The 26,439-nt window shown below is 38.7% G+C and overlaps 1 protein-coding gene across 1 annotated transcript in view; it reads right to left on the minus strand.

The window, feature by feature from the left end:
• Positions 1–26,439, minus strand: part of LOC145391089 (receptor-type guanylate cyclase Gyc76C-like) — a 152,266-nt gene that overhangs the window by 37,755 nt on the left and 88,072 nt on the right. The window contains exon 10 of the mRNA XM_080265812.1: positions 14,652–14,678. Coding sequence (XP_080121938.1) covers positions 14,652–14,678 — 27 coding nt within the window. The remainder of the gene's footprint in view (positions 1–14,651; positions 14,679–26,439) is intronic.

The raw sequence follows: 26,439 nt of genomic DNA on the forward strand, positions 1-26,439 counted from the left end.
ATAGTGTGCAAACAGGTACTGAAGGGATAGTGTGCAAACAGATAATGAAAGGCAAGTGTGCAAACAGATAATGAAAGGCCAATGTGCAAACAGATAATGAAAGGCCAGTGCGCAAACAGATTATGAAAAAATAATCTGAAAGCAGATTTCACTGTCATTTGCAATACTGTACAAACAGTAATGAAGGAATAGTGTGCACAGATAATAAAGACAGTTGATAGAGTGATAGTTTGCACACGGATGATGAAGGGACAGTGTGCAAACAGATGATGACTAGAGAGTGTGCATTAAGATGGAAAGGAGAGTATGCAAACAGATAATGAAGGAACAAAGTGCAAATGTGGGGATGCATGCTGGGTGGGTTTTTATGTGATGTGTAGTGTTATGAGTGATGGAGGAAGTATGGAGTGATGTTGGAAGAAGGCCAGGGGGGGACTGGGTGAAGGGGAGAATGGAGAGGCAAGAGAAAGGAAAGGGATAGAAAAACAACGGGGAAAGAGGAGGGGTAGGCAGAAGGAGAGGAATGGAAGAAGAAAGGGGACACAGGGAAGGAAGAATAAAGTACAGGAGAATGAAACACAGATGGAACTGAAAGAAGACCGGATAAGCCTGGGGAAAGGGAGAGGATGGAAAGAAGAGTAAAAATAAAAGGAGACAGAAACAATGAAACCATGAGAATAAGGAAACAGAGAGAATGAGAAAGCAAAAAGAGGGAAGATGAAAATGACTGAAAAAAGAAAGAGAGATGGTGTGACAGTAAGAATTAAGCAGAGAAGAAAATAATAAAGAAATGTGGGATGAGAGAGACAATAAAAATGCAAACAAAGAAGAGAAAATAATACTAGAAAGACGGAGTAAAAATGTAAGGAGAGAATGAGAAAAAAACAAAAGAATGAGAAATGAGACAGGGAGACAAAGAGTGCATGCAGAAAGAAAGAGATGAAGTGGAAAAAGAAAAGTCATTCAAATGGTTATTTGTAGATCAGGAAATCATTTACTGGCAGTACTATGTTGGGTGATATCCATGCAATCAACTGGATGCCTGGTGATGTAGTGGTTTATGGCACTTGAAACTGGATGTAACCCATTGTGGATTACATCCAAGGAATAGTTTAGGTTTTTTGCTCACATAATACTGCTCAGAGATGAGCAAATGAGTGGCAATATGTGATCTATAAACCCCAACCATCACTTGAATGTAAATCCTTAAGGGTAACATCTGGTAGGGGTGTCTTAATGCACTAGACCATTTGGTGTCCTTACGATGGCTATAAGGTTACACTCCAATGAAATAAATGCTCTCCAAGATTGCTAGAAACCATCTGGCTTGTTATTCAGTGTCGGGTTACCTGAAGGCAGCATTATTTCAAGTGAATGGATGATGTGCACTGCTGCTCAGCGAGTAAATGTTAGATGTCAACAGTGCAGTGAAGAGAAAAATACCAAAGTGAAGAACACAATGATAAGGAGAACAGTACAGCCAAGACAGATGAATTGGTGGGAAGTGGTACAGGACTAGGTCATGTGATACATCTGGGGTAGGATCTAGCTTATCATTAACTAAAAATGCTTTGTAAATAATGTACAAAAATACTTTACTATGCAAAACAAGACTCTATTAATAACAAGCTTTACTACTTTAATAATGTACACAAAACAAGCAAGGCTTCAGCTAGTAGGCAAAGCTCAACACTTGAGGCAATATTTATGTTTTTACAATAGTTTTATTCATGAATACACTGTAACTGCTGTATTCAGCAAGAGTTAATATCATGTAAAATGTAGAAAAAAATGTCAAAATGTATACAAACCTCTTTATGTTAGTGGTTAGGTTATAGGAATGTAAAACACTTAGTGATGTAAGTAAGGGTAGTGTTATGCTATTTTGGTATTATCACACCTACTGTTGTCACCTAGTGTTATGTTATGTCACCTGGTGTCACGTCTGTTACGTCACTTGGTGCTATATGTCATCTGGTGTTATGTCACTTTGTAGCTGCGCTGAAAAGCAAGCACATCAGACCTCGTGTGGCAGCGGCTACAAATGACATATTTTATATTCTTGCAATCACCAGACAATTATATTCAGGTTAACAGACACCCCCTCATAGCAAAGTAGTTAACATGCTGTGTGTGGCTCTGCTTGGTCAGTGATTGGGAAGCAGCAACTTTTTTATTCTGTATTGCCATGGTCACCCTAAAACCATTCTTTTATCATCTGTAAAATTACCATCTGTTCATCTTGAATGCTGAGTTCTAGAGATTAACATACAGTGCTAGTTATGATGAGTGCTATGAAAATTATGTAGAGCTGAATTAATGTCACATTTTGAAAATGAGCTTGGTAGTAAGAGCTTAATTCTAGTTGACAATGCAAATCATGAAGTGCTATGCAAAGGATGTTGGATCATATTATTTTATTCTGCCACTGGGCTATGGGAATCCACTGCAAACGTTTGAAAAATATGCCAAGTTAACAGATGAACTAGAGTCAAGGTGATACCATGTTGTTGTTAAGCGCCCAGGTTCATCTGTACTGTTTGTGTGTGCACTTGCACATGTGCGTGTGTGTGAAATGTCTGTTTTTATTCTCACTGCCATCACATGATTTGATTCAGCTTAAGAGGGACTTTCTGAACATGAAGGATTGAATACAAGTCTCCGACACTCTGCACTACCATGTAGATTCACTTAACCCTTTCACTATGATCATATCCTTTATATTTGCTTCTGCTGACTTTAGAGATTTTACTTCACTCTGGAGAGACACAGTGTCCAGAGGAATTATTTTTTGAACTTTATGAGGTTACTCTGGGGCTAATCTGGTGTTAAAAATCCTTTATCAACATGGATCCAACTGTCAACCCCCATGAGGATATGGTAACTGATAATCTTATGTGTGAACTGTAAAAGAAACCATTTTTGTTCATAAGGTTATCAGTAACTGTATCACCGTAACAGCTGAGAATGGAGCTCGTGCTGATCTGACATTTCTAATTTTAAATAACTGTAGAGTAACACTCTGTACGTGAGGAGTGCTGTGGAGCACTGGAACTCCAAATACTGTACATCAAATTGAAAATCAAGAAACCAGAGGATAGAATACAGAATCCTGGACACATGATGCCTTTGGGGTTCTTCTAGAGAGAACCTCATATTAATTTTTGACTCTACTTCATGGAGGAACTCTGAAGACCCCATGGGTAAAAAAATTCACTGCCTAACCTCCATTTTCTCAGTGTCGAATCTGGCATCTTCTGAGTTATTCCACAGAGCTCCCCATATGGTCTCCAATTAAGCCCATCACTACCAAGATATTCTACTGACCCTGTTCACTACTAGGGTGCTCTGCTAAGCTGAATAAAATCACCTAATAGCAGCAAAATGGACATACAAATGCCATTCTCTGGCTGGGAGAGATTTAGATGAATACGTTTATTTTTTTTGTGTGTGTGTTTTTTTTTAACTTGGCCTAAAATTACTATCTGTCTTCAATACTAAGTTACAAAAAAAAAAAAAGTAGTTACAAAGAAGTGCTATGGATGCAGAGCCACAGCGCTGTCTTTAACTGCCACTGAACTTCGTGAAATATGCAGGAAAAGAGAAAAAAATCTGGGCCAAATTAGTGTGAATGAAGTATACAGTACTAAATAACAAATCACAACAGCACATTGTGGATGGGAAGCATTTGCAATACCACTAATATTATTTTGCGATTGATCAACTGCGTACTATGCTGTCCACCTTAACCTGGCCTAAAACTGCCATCTCTCTATACTGAATACTGAGTTGCATTGATAGTAATGCGAGAATATGATGTTAGTCATGAAGAAGTGCAACAGAAATGATGCGGCATCACAGTAATGTCATATAATGCAAGTGAGGTACAGGAAATGAGTACCAAAGGTACAAGAATCTCCATCAAGTTAAGGGTGAATGAATTAGGCATGAAGAAGTGCCACACGGCTAAAGCAGATTAACATAAGAATCGCTCGTCATGAAGAAGTGCTAGGGGAAGGATGGCAAGCTATAGTACTATCATATTCTGCCACTGAGCTGTTGCAAGAGATTAACATAAGGATATGATGGTAGTCATGAAGAAGGGGTAAAGAAAGGAAGTACAGCACTAGTATTGTCTTATCCTGGCACTGAGCAATGGGAAATAAGCAGCAAAATGGAAATAATCTGGGCCAAGTTAAAGTGGACGGATTGGAGTAACGCTGGGGCATACCGTGTCTTCAATTTCTTGTGCCTTGGCCAGCAGGACAAACGGATCCTCGGTGACCGAATTCTCATTTTCAGAATCCGACTGCAACCACCAAAGGATAGTCAAGTCATGTCAAGCTCTGAGTAAGTCTTAACTTATTCACCAGGTATTTACACACATTCAGTAGGGTTGCAAAGCCAACTATGTGATATTAGTGGTAGTAGGGTTTGTGTGTGTGTGTGTGTGTGTGTGTGTGTGTGTGTGTGTGTGTGTGTGTGTGTGTGTGTGTGTGTGTGTGTGTGTGTGTGTGTGTGTGTGTGTGTGTGTGTGTGTGTGTGTGTGATTAAATATATCTGCAGTTGTAGTGGCATGACAATTCAAATGGATGAGTTATGCCCACACTGAAATAACAGTTTATTGTTATGTATATACGTACATGCCACAATTATATGATAAAAATCATTCATGTCTTTAGTCAGAATAGTATGTGCTCTGGCATATATACAGATCAGAATGGCATGTTTTAGTATATGTACAGATCAGAACATTATGTGCTCTGGTACATGTACTGTATTTAAAAAAAAAAAAATCAAGATCTACTAAGTCTGGAATGTAAACTAATTGGTTTGTTAGTTATGTCAATTAGTTCTGCTCATTATTAATGCACATTACACATTTTATGCAAAATTGTTATGTAAGTGGCTGTGGTGTTAGTTATATCTGCAAGACTGCCATTGTTAGTGAAGGTAATGCTGCTATGCTGTGTTAGTATTGTTAGGATGTGTTAATTACTGCATGTGTGTGTGTGTGTGTGTGTGTGTGTGTGTGTGTGTGTGTGTGTGTGTGTGTGTGTGTGTGTGTGTGTGTGTGTGTGTGTATGTGTGTGTGTGTGTAAAAAACCTGAGATCATTTTGTGACCTGCACTGTAAAAATGTCACCAGTCTTAAATAATATTAGTGATATTGTTCAGCAGTGTACACAAAACATGCAATACTGCAACATAATAGTTAATATACTATTTTCAAGCTTGAAATATCATAGATTCAGAAGGCCTAAGGAAAAACACTTAACATAAAAAGGGAAAAATATAAGACTGAACAGAATGAGAAGAATCAGTGATGTAAACATGCCACATACTTTTGTAAGAATGAGGAACAGAAAACATGGTGAAGGGAAAGTGCATTAAAAGAAAAAAAAAAAAAATCTTTTCAATCTGTTGAGAGAAATATGGAAGTAAAATGCAAACTTTAAAGAAAATTTCCAGAGAAAAAAAATATGACCCTTGGAAGAAACCCCCAAAGTATAATAAATGTTAAAATTTGGACACCACAAACTCAACCATCATTCTAAATTTAGATTAGTTTAACACTGAGGGTATTAGAGAATCTTTAGATTTATATTAATTACAGGCAACATTTAAACATCGTAACCCAGCAAGTAAATGTTTAACTCCCAGCTGCTCCAACAAGAGGCACTGTTAATTTCCGATGCAAGCATTAATACACATAAAAACACATTACACCTCAGAATGAACACTGATTCCAAACACAGGCATTAATACATAAAATCACATGAAATCCATGAATAAAAATTAATTACACACACAAGCATTAAAAAATAATAAAATAAAATAATAAAGAAAAATAAACAGACTTGGTAAAAATAAGCATTAAAAAACACACAAAAACATGAACCCAAGAATAAACACTGATTCCCAATGCATTAATAAATAATTTAAATAAATACTGTGCATTAATACACAAAAACACAGCAACCCCCAAATTTACATAAATCACAAAAAGCAATACAGGTATTTTATTCCTCTAAAAACTTTCACCCCAGAAAATACCACTTTTGAAAGATATGGACACTGCACAGACACTCTCAATTCAAGCACTTACCCAAGACCAATCAGTAAAGATAAATAAATAAATAAAGCCCCCAAATATCCTCAAAAATATATTCACATAACCAGTTGCAAAAGTCATACACCATACACCAACCCACCACTATCAACACACAGTCTGTCCTCATTATATGTCGTAGATATATTCTACAGTAATACCGTATATAACAATTTTCACACATCTCGTACTCTAAACTGAGGGAATAAAAAATCTGAGTTGATTTGTCTGTGCCCACAACTTTTGGAATTTAAGTGTCTGGGTATAGATAAAAGTCAGAAAAAGTATGTTGCATAAGTAAAAACAGAACTTTAATACATAATCTTTCATTAATTTACTATGAACTTAACTCTGTATAATGAGGACTTAATATACTCCAACACACAGCAGAGCAGTCACCCACACAGCGTGGTAATCTTACCCCTACCAGTAACACCACAACATTTACCCTGCAAGACACAGTGATGTCCTGTTGCACATTTTGCCAAGCATATGCATACATCTCTCTCTTGATATTTTGATGTCCTTTTCCTTAAAAAATATATATATAAAATACTTTACATTTTGACAGTCAGGGTTGAATGAAATGCTGAGAAGACACACGTAACAGCCTACACAGTACAATGGACATACTCTTTTGTAATTTTCTTTAACTTACTCATTATCATCACTCTCATGAATATTTCTTCCCACATAAGATGGGGTAAGTCATGATCAATAAAAAGGAAAGAACCTGTACTAGAACATAAGGACTACAAACTATCTTCCTACAAAACAGAATAAACTAAATGTTTTTTAACGTTAAAGTATTCTGAGTTTACTTACAAACTTGTTACTAAATCACTTACTTGGCAAAATCTGTAACAGACCAGCACAAGGCATTCATTGCTCCCAGCACACGGCCCTTCCCAAATATTTACAGGGTGTGTTATTCCCCAGGCAGCTTTCCATTTTAACTTACCTCTTCCTCACCACCTTTACACAAATTTACAAAGGGAAAACCAGTGCACATTTATGAAAAGTATGTGAAGGGGATGCAGTGACACTACTGTAGATCGAGTTAAAAGTGACTCAAAATGATATGCAGTTGCTAGTACACTCCCATATACCAATAGTGTCAGTGTAAACAATGCATCATATGTACATATACAGTACAGTACTGTATTTTGAACTCAGGCAGATGCCACTCTTATTCTGTGCCACAGTGCTGAAATATGTGGTGATAAAAAGGATATACTGTACATACACATTAAGGAAATCATCATCTTCATCATCATCACTGTGAGCCTTTTTCCCCACAAGATGAGGTGAAGTAGGACTCAGAAACAAGGAAAAAGATGATACAAAACTGTTACTAGCACAATGATAATTTTGACAGTAATCTTTGTCTTGTGTTTCCAAGTGTTTCTATCAACAACCACCTGCATTCACAAATACTGTACCATACCATTCACTTTCACTCAGCTTTAAGATATTAACAAAGCATTCACAAAATAGTCTAATCTTCATTTAATCAAATTTATGTCTTCTTTTGGTGCAAAGATTGAGACAGTCCTTAGTTCAGTAAATTCAAACTATCAATCGTTTTTTTCCCAATTATCTATGAGCACAGAGTCTAAATTACTTTCATCATACTGTATAACCTCTGTTGCAGGGTCTGACACACACACAGCAATACAACACTTCCATCTCGACAACATTCGTCAATCTACCTACAGACACCCCTATCCCATTTGAACTCACCAGCATGGGGAAAGGTAAAATTATGGCTGTCACTCTCCCTCTACAAAGAAGGTCTTGTCTCATAGTGGACGTAATATGGACTGATTAGACAGATACAGACTTTCACACATTAAATCTTCACCAATAAGCAAAGAGCAACTAACAACGCACATCAAAAGAACAAATGGTTTCCAGAACCTGCCACATAAACAAACAGCAAACACATCAGCAAAACACTTGGTTGCATCAGTTGAAACAACACAAAATGGAAATACAAACACAGATGACGGTGCCTGTAATCCATCCCAAATTAGCACTGCACTGACATGACTCACCCTTTCCACACTTGTCCATACTGCCTCACCCTAACTCCCTCACCTGTAACTACACTCTACTCCAAATTAAAATTACAGTTACACATGATGGAGTTTGACTAAGGGAGTATGAACAGGGATGGTATGATGTAAGTCATGGTCGAGTATAAACTGGAATGGCCTGTACTTCCTATCAACACAAAGGACTTGCTGCCTATATTGGGATACACCAAGTCAAGCTATAACATTCAGCAGTTTTATTACTGTGTTAACACCTGCAACAGAACCAATAATATTTATATATATATATTTTTTTTTCATTTAAGCCTTTGTAAATTTCTAAAAGAAATTACAAAATTCTTCAGAGCAACAAACTTTGAGAGAACTGTTGTATATTCTCACACTGTATGCTAACTGCTATACCATACAGTACTGTATATTGCACTGAAATAATACCATTAACATTCAGTATCCAATATAGGCTAAGCGAATATAACCGCAAAAAACAAAACCACAAAGGTCAACCAACTGCCACCCACACTGTCAAAGTTTGTAACACAACCAACTGGAGTTCAGGCAGTGACAGTCAAACAGAAATGTCCTCATGCAAAATAATTGACATGTACACTGCTGTATGTGCGTGTGTGTGTGTGTGTGTGTGTGAGAGAGAGAGAGAGAGAGAGAGAGAGAGAGAGAGAGAGAGAGAGAGAGGACATAGCCCTGGCACCTCAGCTCACCAGAGTTGAAAAACACTCAAAGTTTGTTTGGAAGGATGCTGTATTAACATATCATCTCTAATACATCTACAGCAAGTTACAGTAATTTTTCATAAGTCAAGAATGTGGTCAAAAATATCATGGGACAAACTAACAATCCAGTCTTACAGGTAGCAACATAACTTTTAGAGTCAATCTTCTGTAATTTACTGTGAACTTAACTGTTAACAGAATACAGCAAATATTCTAATACTAGTCTTCTGTACTGTGATTTTATTTCTACCAATTAACAATGAGTTATCATTATAGATTATCTCTTCTTAATGTTTTTTGCTGCTATTAATGTAAACTTCAGATAAATAGTTCATTACAGTTCCATTATTACTTAATTGCAATTCCTCTAATGTACAGTACTAGTTGTGTGGCTAAAGTTCTGATGTTTTGACACACATCCCTAACTTATAATTACAAATGGCTATACCAAGAACAAACATTATTTATTGCTTGACATACTGACCAACTTTGTTTCTCAATGCCTTCCAACCAAACTGTAAAGGACAGATTTAGGGCCAAATTCTTGTTGACGTGTGTCTTCACAGTGTCTTTTTCTTAGCTATTTACCAGGTATTTTCATGCTACACCTCAGTACTGTCTTGGATGTTACAGTGGCCCCAGGCTTGTGTGAACATGATTCCAGTGGACTGCCCTTTTTCTCCAACCCACCATCCTCATTTCAGAGTACAGGCAGGGAGCTGAGGGACGCTTGCATAATCTGATAGTGGAACTGTCCAGTTATATTGGTGCTATTGCATGAAGGCTTATTTCTTCACCATCAAGTGCAATATACTCATTTGTAATGCACAGCGATCACTAAGAAAGAAACATCATGATATCTACAAAATCAACAAGAACATGGCCACAAATGTTGGGGGGGGGGGGAGCCACAGCACTGCATCCACCTGTGATCATCAGTGCCAGGTGCGTATGTGTGCTGTGAGGGTGCAAGTCAGGGATCACATTCACAAACAAATTTACCATCATCTCCTGCTCATAACTCAGATTAGTTTTTGCATGATGGATAAGGATAGGAGACAGCTGATTCTCCTTCTGGTCAAAACAAATCACTGTTGTGACAGGCATTTAGTCATAAGATTGTTTACCATTAACTTCTTCTCATGACCAATGCACTGGAGGGCCCAAGTCAATGCTTATGGAACCCAGATCATTTAAGTTGTACGAGACCATCCTACCCAGGGAGTGTTTAAATGACCGAAAAATTCCCAGCCTTGTAGGATTTAAACCACAGTGGGTTAGCACACAATCTCCTCTAACCTGAGACCTCTATCAACTGTACCACCAGGGATCCTTGGTAAAATAAATTACTAATGATAACTTTTCTCTCATAATCAAGATTTATTTTTGCAAGGCAAAACATGAGACCAGAGGATACTGGTATTCTGCAGTCTCCTTGTCTTTCATACAGAAAGAGATCACAGTTGTGAAAAGAAGTTACTTTACTATAAGTCTGGTGAGAATCTGGGCCCTGCCTCCTAGAGATATGAATACATGAAACTGGTAAATCTGCATCTGATATGCTGAGCAATGTTAACCCCTTCCACCCTTGCATATCTTATTTACTTGACTGAAGCTACAGTCACGTGATTTTACACAGCTTGGGATATCATCTGGCTGTAAACGGGTCAGATGCAAAAATAATTATCCACTTTGCTTCAAGAAGTCCACCATTAGATGAATAAAATAATTTGATGGTAGTAATAATAAAACCAAATTTTCCTCACTGAAGAAGTCAATTTCCAGCATCTCTGGGAGACCATGCACCACAGCTGGGATGATGAAACATAAAACAGCCATGAACAGAACACAAGGACCACAAGACACCCAGAGATGTCAGAAACTTTAACCAGCAGTAATTTGGTTTGACTGATATGATGTGACATGTTAACCACAACAAAGAAACATAAGACCCACAAATTTAATCATCATTATTACTATTATCAGCTTCCTCAAATATAGATGGGGTACAGTACTTCCACAAGATAAACCAACACAAAAACAAAACACTAAGCCATCAGTGAAGCAGCTCTCTTGTATCAACCTGTTTCCTTAGACATGCTGCTGCTGTTCTTGTTGTGGCATCACCCCATCTAGACCTAAGCTTTATGAACTGCTGAAAACCTTGGATAAAGTAGTAAATACATAGCCATAACTGTACATAAAGTTGCTGTTGCAGCCCCAGGCTTATCTGAACATAAACCCAATGAACTGCAGGTTGGAGATGCCCTTCTACAATCCGTTATCCTCATTTCGAGGGATGGGGAGATAGCTGAGGAACATTTTATATCTGGGCTGGGTTATATCAATATTACCATGTGACGGCACTCCTCACGAACACCATAAACAGCTAAAAAAACTGACAAAATGCATTGTCAGTCCTGGCTGGGTCCTGTTAATTACATAACCAAGTTACCACTGGTCAAAGTTCCCAACACAGTGCCACAATCAGACACAACCCCTTGCCAAAATTTTCCACCTGAATCACTCAAGTTGTAACAGATTCTCAACTCAAGATATTAATGCTTGTAATCTGAGTGATGTCCTTCTCAGTTTATTCTTTCTGCTTCAAGGTGATTTTATTCAACTTGAGATGGACCTCTCTTACTGAAGATGAATTAAGGCTACAGCTAACTCCTGCAGTTCAAAAAGTCAATCCTAAGCTGAATAAAATTGTTAAAAGAAGAGAAAACAAAACGAAAAAGACATCCCCAGCTTCAGTGGGTTGAACATGCCAATATTATGTCTGTATGCAATACCAGATGGAATTTGATCAATATTTTCAATAATTCTTGGGAAGATTGTGGCTAAGGGAAATTGATGACAAAAGCGGACAGGTTCATAAAAGTTAATACATGGGGAAATTCCATGTTTGGCTCAACAGATATCACATATATCAAATCAACTGTGAAGAAGTGGAAATAAAATCATGTACTGTATGTTTCTGGAATGTAAGAATACAGGAAAGCAATGGAAATAATGTGTCAGTAATGAAGGTACAGTAATTATAGTAATAACAGATGCCTACAAGTTGACTATGTGTGGTATACTGAAAGCAGGTACAGTACAGGAGTGAGCATTGATATAACACTATGTCACTGTCAGGTCAAGGAATATATCTCCATGTTGTCATGTGGTCAACTTAAACTAATTATGTTATGTTAATCGATGTTACTTCTCAGATACTGTATTTACAGAGAAAAGAGTGGTTAGCGTATTGTAGATTTGTTCATGGACTCAAAGAAATATATGTATAAAAGGAGCACGCTTCATTCAGAGTGTAATGTATTTACCACAACAGCATCCTTTCATTCCCATGTAAATCATACAATTAGTATGTTGTTAAAGTTATTATGGTACTTAATTATATATTAAAGTGTTTTTGCATCACATAAATCATGTCTGAACTTGGCCATCAACATATCTGTTACTCTCACAACACAGTACAAACAATGACAGGTTTAATCACAAACAAATCACTAATGAAAGGTTAGAATGAATTACAGAAAGTCCTTATCACTACTGTGTTGGCTTGTACCATAGTGATTACCTGACCCAACACAGGAGGACAGACAGACAGACAGGCAGATCACCTGCATACAACCTCAAAACCAAATCCTAACAGCAATGTCACTGTCACGACTGAAATGAAACGACAGTTTGTATGTTTTCATCTGATGGATCTAGGTCACTCCCACAATACTAAGCCACTGTTGAAAGAAATTCAAAGAAAATAATGAGGTAATAATGAAAGTCCTTGGTTACTTGCTGAACTGACCCTCTACTGTAGACTGACTATACAGTAGTTGTCTATCAACTAAGCTGAAAGGGGTTAGAGACTCTTCATCAGATGTGAGAAACCACTTAAGACAAATTAACTGCAGTCATGCCATGGGAGACGGGGTGACCGAGTCAAAAGTACGACATAAATGCCAAGAGAGACAACCTTTAATACTGCCTCATGGCTGTTTTCAGTATGACAAACATCCACTTCTGACTTCGTGGCAACTTGACTGTGAATCATAAAGAGCTTTTCCATTCATGCCACAAGTAAATGTACCAATACTGCAGGTTCCATTACAGTATCAAGAACTGTTGGATTATGTTGTGTTGCATTATGATCAAAGTGGCATACAATGTACTTCTTTGTCATTTCAAAAATTTACTTCCTGTGCTGGGTTGGGTTCATTTACAAAATAATACTTTATTACAGCATTAGTTTATCAAGCAAGTGATAGGAATGACAGTCTACGAAAGAAAGGAAAGATGCTGAAGAATGTGCAAATATTCAGCAAATTTTGGACAAAACACACATATAATATGCCAGGTCAAAATTCCTGAGATATTAGTCAACAATATATTCACAATGAGGAAGGTTAGTGACTAGCCGACTCAACGATTATGAAAATGTCCACAATATGAATAAACACACCCAGTATGCAAGGTTGCCAAACTGTCCAGCTGAGGCAGGAGATGCGAGCAACTCACATTCACAGACAAAGGTACTAATCAACACACATCAATTTTATTTACAAATATAGTTCTAGTTTACTATAACTGTCTGAAAATGGATCTCAATGTGCCACTACCAAAAGCACTATTACCTTAGGTGTTGCTTTGAAATATCCGGAGGCCAATTATGAAATATTAGAAGTGTACTTTAAGATGATTTAAAAGATTACAAAAAGCTACTTTGAACTTCATCATCACCATCATCATTGTCATAACTGGAGTCATGACTAATCCATGAAGGATCCCTCCACCTGGGTGGCACTAGCCACACATCACACTGGTTTAAGATGAGTTGGCAAGTGTGCCCCTCAACATCACGTTGGAGGTGCCTCAAAATCGACAAAAAAATTACTGCACTTGACATTTAAACCCAAACCTCATATTCACAGGCATTAAATGACAGGGCCATTTTGTTCACTGAACTGTCACTAAGCCAAACTTTAAAAACTCATTAGTTAAGGACAGCTTTAACAATTTAGTTTAGCTTCACTGATGTAGGAGCAAATAATTCATGACAAGTGTGGTTTGAAAAATTCACCAGAATTTATTCATGCACCAAGGAGGGCACACTTACATGAAAAGCAATCATCAACCTCCTCTACAGCTAGCCAATGCTCCAACTCTGTATGTCAGAGATACTGACACTCATCTACGTTTCTTTAGCTTCAGTTTCAACCAATATAATTCTCTCCAGCACTTATTTGCTTTGTCGTTACTTTGGTGATTCAGGTTCAACCAACAAACTATTCTCAATTCAATTTCCCCTTTATATTTATTATTCTATTTCAGCCAATATATCTATCTCCTGCATAGTACTTCTTGCCTTTATCTTTATTTTGATGATTCAGCTTCAACCAACTATCTTAAGCAGAAAGGTTGTGCTGGGAAATGGCTCAAGATTAGGGCACATGAAGAGCTGCCTTTGGGCGAATGGACCTATACTCGTACACATTAGGACAGTCAGTGGTCCCCAAATATAAATACAGTATAAACAATGGTTCATTTTCAGCCACCATATCTTCCTCAGTTATGTCTTTCCTTTATTGGCAAAGGAAGTGATGGCTCTAATTAAACATCTGTGATATGCCAAAGTTCGCATCTCCCACCCACGCTGGAAAACATTAGCAAACACTCCCATGAGTAAAGAGGACGCCCACAAAGCAATAAAAACCACCCACATGTCCTTGCCTCCTCCTCACCCTACCTTATCCTCAACGGGTATAGCTCGTTCCTGGTAGAGAATAAGAAGCATTAGCGGATCAGGTGCAAATCCCTGCCTATACTCCCAGCACCCCTCATGTCTCGTCTTACAGTATACGGCTGTACCAATGGCCATCTGAGTCTGGGGATGTCTTTTTGTTTTTTGTTTTTTTCTTACTCTAACTGCTACCAAATGATATTTTTATGCAGCTTTGGAATGGCCTCTTTTACTGAAGAGATTTATAAGACTATATCTAAATCCTTTAGTTCAAAAAATACTGTTTATCCCAAGCTGAATAAAATCTTCAGGAAATAATATGAATAAAATAAAAAAGACATCCCAAGCTCAATGGGTTTAAAACTGAATGTACAAAGGTATGAAAAAGCCCTAAGATTTTAATGATGACTTCTGAAGCTAGTCATGCTGGTAAAACATGTCTAGCCTTTCAGTATCATTTGCTGACTACACTCTATAATGTGGAATGCAGGCTAATAATATATAATAATCAGAGGTTTTAAAGAATGGGCCATCAAAAATACGGGGCTCTCTCACACCACTGTTCACTCAGTTTTCATAATACAGCGGATAAACCTACACCTTGTACTTGGTTATGTCATGTTAAATAATAGTACAGATGAAGTTCATTACTGTATGTCAAGTTTGGGGTTATGGTGAAAGTACAGAATATATATAATATGTCCACAGTGTCCCGGTGGGTTTACAAAATATCTTTCTATGTAAACGCCTTAAAAGATTGAGATGGTTTTTTCCATATGGGAAAAAAAAAAAAAAAAAAATGAGTTACTCTATCACATGGAAAATACAGCAACTCAATCCATTAAGCTGTTTACACATAATACATTTGGTAAACCCATTATGACTTCCTGAATACCTTGTTCATTGTCACAATTTTTACAGTGGAAATCCACTAGGTACTGTCAAATATTTTGTTATGGTAAAGATGGAACTAATATTGTCATGTATTATGTTACGGTAAAGACAGAGCTCATACTGTCACACACTGGTGATATTGTTGTGTCTGTAGTCGTGTCAGGAACATTAAAGTCACCTCAGGCTGTCTCTGTGTTGCAATCATGTACACACAAACCAAACCCTCGCTAAACTGTTATGTTGCAAGCTGACTATACAGTATAAACATTACAGTAATTTACAAAGCATGACCAAATACTGTAATAATATCATCATCATCACTGTCCTTGCCCCTTTTCCCATCTAACAATACTTTCCTAAATACCTCTCAAAGATGAAATAAGATCACTGCTGTCTTTATCCTCATCTTTTCCCCAAGCTACTGTAATACAAAAAGCTTTACAAAACACCTCTCAATATTAAGGTATAACATAATCTTCATCATTATCTGCATCCAGATCCTGATCCTTTTTCCCATCCCAAGATGGGGTGAGTTAATAATGCTACAACACTAAAAACTAAATTCAGATTAACCCCTTTGAGGTACACCATAACCCAGTACATTTTAGGGTGTGACTAACTTCCTTTCCTTAGTTACATCACATGATCTAAAACCTAAAGTCACCTCCTCACACTAAATGAAATGAATTATTAAATACTGTGATAACTTAGCACAGCAGTAAGTCAGTCATCTGACACTGAAAATAGAGTACATTAAAACCTGCATGCTAGAACTTTGGACAATATTCTGGGGAGTCTGTTGGTCTTGAACATCACATGACGCTGTACTATACATCAAAATCATTGCTCATTGCCTTGTTACTTATCACAATGAAGTGCATTGCTATTAATATCCATAAGAGTATTGTCCTTTCATCATCATGACTTTTGGCAGCATGTCTGTTTTCCATGTTGCTGGCTGTGATGTGCCAGATTCAAGGCAAAAATTGTACTGTCAAGGTGAGTTTGCTGGGGTATAACTTTTTAGATAAATTGGTGTTTTTTGTACTCTGGTGTCTCATTTTGTCTTTGAGTTATTTAACAGGAATAGTAAATATAGCAGGAAACAGTCAAATTAAGACACTAGATTAGGTATAATATTCCATCTACACTGAAAATTAATATGGTTTAAAATAACTACCACTGTCTATCTACCTATCTACCACTGAATAATTTTTTGTCCTGACAGGAGCACAGGGGTCCAGCTCTAGGCTACTCAGTCCTAATGTTTTGGGCAAGGGTGACCAATCCCCTCCCCATGAGTGATATTATATGAGCCACAAATCCATCCACCCCTCAGATGTAGATCCTTATAGGCTACATCCAGTTGGGGTGCCTTAGCCCACTACACCACTGCCCTACACGCTTATGTATGAATTACAGATTATACCAACACTGCCTAACAACATAAAATCAGGATGAACCGTAACATGGTAACAAAAGTAAGGCCCATTTTACCCCCTCTGAGGTGTTGGGACATGAGACTAAGCTATCTTGGTCCAATACACTGAAGATTGATGACCAACCTACTTCCTTGGTGGCATTACAATACTGAGAAAATCTGTGTCACCTCTTATCAAACCTAAGCAAGGCCATATCTCTGACTTGGGCACTATACATTCTCAGCATAATTCATCAGAAAACCCCAAACTACAAATATAAGCAAGTGTTAAGGTTGCAAAAATATCAATATCAATTTCTTTAATGGAGACAGTTGAGGTAAAGCACATATAATCCTAACTGAAGCAATTTTCTATTAATTTTTTGTCATAACTATCACCACCATCAACCTAAGCCTCATTAGCAATACAGTACTATATTAATGTTGTCAGCCTCTTCAATATGGTGAGGTCTTTTATTATTTATTCTTTCTGCCTTCACTCAACTTTATTCAGTTTGTGAGACCCTCCTGGTACTGTTGGGGTTAATGAAGGCAAATATCTAACCCATCCAGTTCAGGAGGAAGTCTCTGCTAAGCTGAATAAAATCATCTGGAAGGTAATAAAAATAAAATACCATATACAAGGTGTCACCATAATGATGAAATTAATATCAACTATGAAACAAAATTAATGACAAACTTTTCCAAGAATCCTATTAACTAACTTGTATTAACTATTAATTAACTAACTCGTGTTAACCAACTATCAATTAACACATCGAGTACTAAAGACATGCATCAGACAAGAAATGACTAAATACAGCAGTGCTGTGCTTATCTTTGTCTAATATGAGTAACTATCTTTATCTAATAACTTTCAAACAACTATTTTATCTATTGTCCAATCTTTTATTAGACAGTTAGGAGCACAGGGGCCCAGGACTAGGCTATTTAATCCAGATGTTCAAAGCAAGAGACCAGCTGCTTTTCCCCTGAGTGGCATTATGTGAGCATACCCTAACCATTCCCTGGATATAAACCCATATGGACTACATCCAACTGGGGCAACTTAGCCCACTAAACCACCCTGTTAATTACAGTATTTACACTACTGGGCCATATATACACAGACATAAAATCATTACAAGTCCTTCCATTATTTACTGTTTTGTATATGTACGTGATTATTATTAGTCACTACAATGAGACAACACATTCCTCTATCAAAATGCTGATGCAGAATGGCATGGGTTATATTAACTCCTTTAGCCTCAGGTTGTCTTTTGTTTTAGCATTCCCATCTCCAGATGATTAAGCTTAGGAGAGGCTTCTCAAACTGGAGGGGTAAGATATAGCCTTCATTATCCCATTCAGGATTGGAAGTCTCTCATAAGTTGAATATAAATCATCTGGCTGAAGAAATAATAATAATAATAATAATAATAAAAAGACATTCCCAAGGTAAAGGGGTTAACAATTACATCACTAACTTTTAAACAGACAAGATACCAAAATATTTAAAATCATATCTTTTCCAGGATCATCACCAACCGAATAAGTTGTGGTTTAGCCATGCAGTGTAGGAAGATTTTGATTTATATGAAAAAGACCTCAGAACCATGATAACAAAGAAAATGGATTAATTGGTTTTATACTTCAGTCCACTACACCTGTTTTTTGAAAGCTAGAGGGTTGTACTGGCGGAATGTGTGGGACATGCAATGTTTTTAACTTTATGTGATTCGGGAATTCATTATAAGCAAAGAAAAGGGAAGAACGAGTTTCACAGTTACATGATGGAGAGTAAGGGAAGGATGTAGTGAGCTACAGTTAGGGACAAAAGTTCGACTACTGTTGCATTTTAATTTACGTTTCAAGGGCATATTTCCCCCTTGGTGAATCGTGTCACATCATCATCTATGGGAGGAGAAATCTACAAAACCTCTTTCAGCGAGGAAATGTTGCCATCTATGGGTGGAGAAACATACTATGCCTTTCTCAGCTTAGGAATATTATCAAGGGCAGGGAGACATAACAGAGCTCTCTCAGCTTAGGAATACTATCATCTATGGGATAAGAAACACATCAAACCCCTGACAGCTAAGAAATATTAGCCAGGCAGAGGGAAGCGACAAGAAGAGATGATATGTTACGTGAACTTTTGTCCTGTCTGTACACTCACAAGCTATAATTTCTGTCCACTCCCAGCCTCTGCCCCTGTTTGGATGAAAGTCATAGCCAGAGTTTCTCTCTCTCTCTCTCTCTCTCACACACACACACACACACACACACACAAACACAAGATCCTATTGTTGTTAGTAGTTTAAAGCTTTTCCAGACAACACAAATAACTTTATCATCACGAACTGTTACTTTTGCAATCTATACTCTGTTCACTTTGACTATGTGTAAAATTGCCATCTCTGTATCTTGAAGCTGAGCTAAAAGAACAGATAAATATATGAATGCAGTGCTAGTCTAGAATAGGTGCTACGGAGAGAATGTGGGATCAGAATACTGCTTTATTCTGCCACCGAGTTACTGAAATTGGTCAACAAAAGAATGGTCAATCTCTGCCAACTTCAGTTTAAGTGAATGAACTATTGTAAAGCTGCAAAAGAACACACTAACAATGGACAACAGATTTTCATTAGTGCGAGACCCTGGCTAAGTCCTTCCCTCCAGAGTTGGACATATTAAAAATTTAATAAACAAATAAATACTGTAAGCAAAAAACTGGGGAAGGGGTAGAGGGATTTCAGAAATTACAGCTCAGAACTAAATCATTAATCTACGAGGAAGGGAGAAGGTAAAGACAAGTGCAGGAAGGATATATCCATCTGGCTACGTCAACTACAGCTTCTGAAAGTGAGGAAAAGTACAGGGTGGGAAGGGGAAATGAGGGAGAGAGAGAGAGATACGAGTGTGAAGCTACCATCCAACATCTAGACTCCAGGGTTTAGAGAGGAAGGTTTGCGTGTTTAGACGTGTGAAGGAACTTGCTTTGTTTACATCTCGCCTACGTACCTTCTCCTCTAGGCTGGGCTTCCGGTTTTGCTTGCAATATATCATAAATGTTGTAAGTTTCGAAGGAATAATATATATCTCATAGTTCAAAAACACAGTTATAAAATTTCAAAACAAGGCACGTTTATCACAAAATTAAGCTTCACTATTATAATGATATGTTCACAAATATATCTATGAACTGCCAAGAAATAATATACTCAACACCAAAATGAACATGATTAAACATACCGTCACTTAACATATTAAGTATATCGATGTCATTAAATGTTACATCAAACATATAAATTTCCCCCCAAGACTCTATCAAACGTGCCCAAACACTACAACCAAACATCTATCATGCACTGAACAAACATGCAGCACACGGTGGTAAATTTTAGCTCATGTTTATGTAGATTTTGTTCAATTGTTAAAGTTTATCATTAGTTGTTACTGGGCATTTATTCCCCTACCTGCCTTCATGTAATTTTAGATTTAAAAAAAAAAAAAAAAAAGAGAGAGAAATGAATGTATGATTATCCTAGAATATCTATCACCTCCTACAATAAGCTTAACATCAAAACCTACACCTCTAAAAGGTTCCAAGATAATATCTATTTTAAAAAGTTCAATATCTTTACTTTCTAAAACTTCAAAGCACTATTCATGAACATCAAAATATATGCACAGCATCAGCCTAACTACTTAAAACTCTTGTCTTCCCCTGCACTTTAAATATATACAGGCAGGGATAACAGTCTGCTTACTATTCCACTTTATCTACTTCACATTTAGGTATGTCTGTTACTTTCCTCCCTTTTGTTGTTGTTGTTGAAGCCCCAAGTAAAGGTCTCCCTGAGCTTCCGAATATTATTATCTATGAACAGAGAAATATATAATGCCTTTCTTAGATTAAGAATATTATCATCTATGGGCAGAGAAACATATCACAGCACTCTCAGATTAAAAATATCATCATACTGTATATGGGCAAAGAATCATATCATGTCTCTCTCAGATTACGATATTATCATCTATGGGCAGAGAAACATGCCATGGCTCTCTCAGATTAAGAATATTATAATCTATGGGCAGTGAAACATATCATAGCTCCCTCAGATTAAGAACAGTATCATCTATGGACAAAGAAACATGTCCTGGCTCCCTCAGATTAAGAATACTATCATCTATGGGCAGAGAAACGTACCATGGCTCTGTCAGCTTAGGAAAATTATCATTTATGAGTAATGATGCATTTCAAACACATCTCAGCTAAGGAAGGTTATGCAGAAGAAGGCAATGAGAAGAACTGGTGGAATACTTAGCAAATTAATATCCCTGAAATAATTTTTGCAACAGTTTAACGTTTTCCTCGTAAAAATAAATTTTGTGTGAATACTGTTCCCACCACCTGGCCTATTTATGGTACTGTATAGATGCCTGGGAAGAAAATTAATAAGTCCAGGAACAACGGCACATTCGGAGTAAGGGAGGGTCCAAGCCGGGCCAAAAGGGTTGCATTTCCTAGTAAATAACACACAGATATGATTCTTCCAGTCAGAAATAATATATATATATATATATATATATATATATATATATATATATTCAATAAAACCTCAATATAATGGACTGCAACAGACCAGAATTCGCTTACATCGGAATTGAGGAGCTGCTGGACAAAATTCTTTTATACAGTATCAGAAAAAGTCCAATAAAGCCATACGCAGCCTGGACTGCCTGACCACTTCAGCTATGTTCACCACAATAAGGTAAATAAAAGACACGTTTATCAGTGTATAGTACAATATTATTATATATATTATAATATTTAATTACTGTAGTGAATGTATAATAAAGTACAGTATTGCAATGGTAGTGAAAACAGTTTAAAAATTGTTGGTGTGATCCGGACTAATGTCTGATATATCGGAAAAAGTCCGGGTTGGCAGGGGGAAATCCGGATGTCACTTTTATTGGAATTTCGTTTTTATTGGAATTTTTATTCTTTTGGAATGACTAGGGCCCCAATTAGTCTGTTACAGTGAGGTTTTAATATGTGTGTGTGTGTGTGTGTGTGTGTATACTGTGTGTGTGTATATATATATATATATATATATATATATATATATATATATACGCAGTAATCCCTCAATCATCCGACGTAATACAGCCATCAGCGTATCCGGATAAGGATGAAATTCGGATACAAAACAATATCCTAAATACCAACATCTTACCCATACCCAACCTATATGTACAGTCCCCCACCTAATTGTGCCAGTGTTCTCTGGTCTTTCAGCTACTGTACAGTACTGTGTTTAGACATTAAAATACTCATGGAAATATCCAATATAAAGCTAGAGACTAAGAAAACAATGCATACACAATCAAAATCCCCAAATATCCACAGTAGAGTACAGTACTGACAATCTTGTAACCGGTAAACAGGCGTCATAACCTGGTAGCCCCCCAGCTGGTGTCTAACAAATGTCAAACAGCTCCTCCTCCATCCACTGGAGCTGGGTGATGAGTAGGGACATACAGCAAGGTGACAGAGGCATACCCACCTCAGGAGACTGAAGACAGCCACAAGCTCACGTCTAATGGTGACTCAGTGGCTGTCGATGTGCTCAGCTGCGGGTCCGAGAGTAAAGACAGGGGACGAGGTGGTGGTGGTGGGGAGAAAGGGCTTGCAAACGTGGGGGTTGCAAGCTTGAAGAAGTCAGCTAGGTCTGACAATATGTGTGGCAATTCTGATGGAGCATGACAGCATCCCTGACTACCCATAGATCCATCGCCAGCTTGAGTGGCACCAACTCCCTGTCGCAATGAGGGTGCTTGGCATAATCGAGCACCTGCTCAATGCCGGCACGCAGTTCACCAAGACGAGGGAGTGATGGAGTGGCAGGGTGCTCAGAGTCAGGGTCCTCATCCTCGTTGCTGTCCTCTGTCTGCCCTGCAGAGACAGAAGCAGCAATCTCCTCATCAGACAACATCTGATAACCTGGATCGCCACCATCATTGTCTAACCGCTCCCTCACATTGCTGACATCAACATCCTTGCCTGCCGTGGAAACTGTCCACGTCAAATATCTCAAAGTCATGCACAGTTTCATATCCCTGAAAGAAACGAGACCAACCACTCTCGAGGGTTTTGACAGAGGCTTCTTTCCAAGCATTCGCTGAGCTGAACACTGCTGACTTGATGTTGTAGCATTGAAGATTTTCCAAAGTTTGCTCCCCATGCGTGTTGACCCCTTGATCGTCCTCTAGCACCACCATCATCTTGTCCAGGAACCTCCAACAGAACAGTCTTTTTGTTGCCATGATAACACCTTGGTCCATCAGTTGAATGAGAGCAGTCGTATTAGATGGCAAAAACATTCACATGATATGACCGTTATAAGCTACCATTTCCTTCTTGGATGGATGCACAGGGGCATTGTCGAGGATCAGGAGTGCCTTCACAGGGCTGCGAGGGATACAGTACCAAGTTCCTCCATTTGATGATGGATAATCTTGACGAAATGTCTGTGTAACCAATCTCTGAAGATTACAGGTAAACCAGGCCTTCCATCATCAACTCATGGAGACAACGTGGCTATTTTGTGAGTCCAACAATAATGGGCCTGAGGCAGTGCATCCCATTAGCATTGTACAAGACTGAGACTCGCTGTTAATTGTACACCTGACCGAAAGCAGGGCTCTCGTCCTCAATCAGGCACTGCACCTTCTGGTGAAACGGCTCAACATCCTCCACTGCCGCGACCAAAGCTGCATAATGTGTCTTACAGCAAGTAAGTCCATGTCGAAATTTGAACCGGAAGAGCCAACCTTCAGATGTCTTGAAGTCGTGCACATTGCGTAGGCATGTAAACTTCTTGGCTGCTGCCTTCAACTCAGTCCCACATACAAGCATGCTGGCACCCCATTGCTGGTGGAACCAAATCAAAGTCGACTGGTCGATGGTGGCATGGCGGGGATGAGACATCACCTTCCTGTTGCCCTTCCGAGTGGCATCGCCATAGTCCAGTCCGTACTAAATAAGCTTGGGCCATGATTTCTTGACATCAAACAAGGCTGAACGGGCCAGATCACATTCCTGCAGAATGTGTGAAGCGGTCCAACCCACATCAACCTTGCTCAATATCTCATGCTTCTTCTCCAAAGTCAAAACCTTCCCCTTTTGCTTCTTGGGTTGTGGTGGGGCCCTCATCACACACACGAGAATGTCACAGAGGAAAATTGTGGCCTGAAGAAAGTAGGGAACCACCACAAATGCAACAATGGAAGCAGCCATGGTCACAAGCACGTCCACACTCAAGACAGAAAGGCGGGAACTGAGGTCTGGTGCCGCCATGTGAACACTGAACTGCCATGTCTCTACCCACACTTGGCTTTGAGTACACACGCAAAAAGCACCTAATTGATCTCTAAACGCAAGGGTCAATATCGCTCAGTCAGGCAAATGAGCAATGCTGGAGTTCCCATTCATCATGGCCTCAGGGAATGTCTGAGTCATCAGGCCAGCCAGGTGATTCTGACCATTCAATAGGGAGGCGGACAGCCGCACGTGCCTGGGAGCATAGGAGTGATCTGGGCGGCCAGGGGACTTTGACCATTCAGTGAGGACCAGGAGGGCCATATTTGCTGAGGTTGTAGGTTAGGGTCCGTATTACTTGTGTGTACCCAGGAGCGTCCAAGTGATCCAGGTAGCCGGGTTACTTTGACCATTTGCCGAGGAATTGGACGGCCATATTTGCTCAGGTTGTGGGTTAGGGTATGTATTACTCATGTGCAGCCAACAGCATCGGAGTGATCCGGGCGGCCAGGGGACTTTGACTATTCAATGAGGGGCTGGACAGCCATATCTGCTCAGCTTCTGGGTTAGGGTCTGTATTACTCGCATGCAGCCAGTAGCGTTGAAGTGATCGAGGTGGCTGGGGGACTTTGACTGTTCAGTGAGGCTCTGGACGGCCATATTTGCTCAGCTTGTAGGTTAGGGTCTATCATCTGCACTTGGCCAGAGGGGCCGGCTGGCATTCAAACCAATTTTTTGAATTTGTAGACCGCCCAACCGGCAATGTCAGAAATTTTTTGTTCAGATATGGACAAATAAACCTGGCTATGAAATTAATAGAGCCAAGACCTAACGTCCGGATAATCAAATGATTACTGTACTGTACATAGTTCATCGCCTCCCTGTGCTTTGTTAACCCCTTGACTCTGATGAAGTCTTACTTAGTTCACTCTTGCTATATCTGAACAACTGTGTTCAACTTACACCTCCTGAAGTAAAGACATTAATGAAAGCTATACCTAAATGACCCAGTTTAAACTCTCTCCCAACCTAAATAAAAGCCTGTAAAATACGCAAGAGCAAGGCATCATCGGCGCGAGGCAGTTAACCCCTTGTATCAAATGATGTACAAGATGGTCTGTAAATACCACCCCATCAGAAACTCGGCTGGCAGAATACTATGCCTTGGGGGATGGCTCTGTCTGCTGGCATGGGTGTGTATGTGACACTGGGAATAGGAAATGAAAAACTGATGCATGGTAGACACCGATAACGCTAAGTGAACCGTCCCCGCGACACATGAGCAACACAGTGAAAGACAAGTGCTAAACATGAACTTTTTTTTTTTCTCTCCCCATACCACCTCCAGATAACTGAGTTAACTTTAGAGGAATTTGTAGTTATGGGTTAGAAATATTGTAGTCCTCATTAACTCCTTCACCACCAGATTTCTCTCCCTGGCCTAAATAAAACCACCTGGAGGTAGCAATATTTAAAAAAAAAAAAAAAAAAAAAAAAAAAAAAAAATGCAAATAAACAAAATTGGATTGAAGGGGTTGTGGCCAGCAAATTCCACCACCTTGGTTACATTCAACTTGCCTGAATGTGTGTTTGTGGCAAAATGCTAATTACAATACACCCACACATGAGCCAAGCTCATCGTGTTACCCTCTCTGAGGTGTGGGATCCCAAGGCTAGGTTAACAAAGTACAATATATTTAACTGTGAATGACCAGCGAACTTCATTTAGGTGGCAGTGTATGATGAACTTAGTCCCTAACTCCCTGTCACTTCTTTGGGAGTTAATCCATACACAATGTTTGGGTGATCACTCCAACTGGGGCATTCAAACCACTAAACTGAGGAAGAGAACCATCACAATGTGGGTTTATGTAATCACACACACACACACACACACACACACACACACACACACACACACACACACACACACACACACACACACACACACACACACACACACACACACACACACACAGAATAACTGAACTGTTAGGTACAATTCATGGCACAATGGGTGAAACCAAAATGGTGGAAGAGGCTGGCAAACTACCACAGGTCAATGGCATTGAGTCAGGTGTCATGTGGAACTGTCATGTCATGTCTTACCTTCCCCGTATGACAACTGGGGACTGTGACATCATCAC

Source organism: Coenobita brevimanus, chromosome 1 (genome assembly GCF_032717465.1).
Source record: "Coenobita brevimanus isolate Jiangsu-jjx chromosome 1, ASM3271746v2, whole genome shotgun sequence".
NCBI lineage: Eukaryota > Metazoa > Arthropoda > Malacostraca > Decapoda > Coenobitidae > Coenobita > Coenobita brevimanus.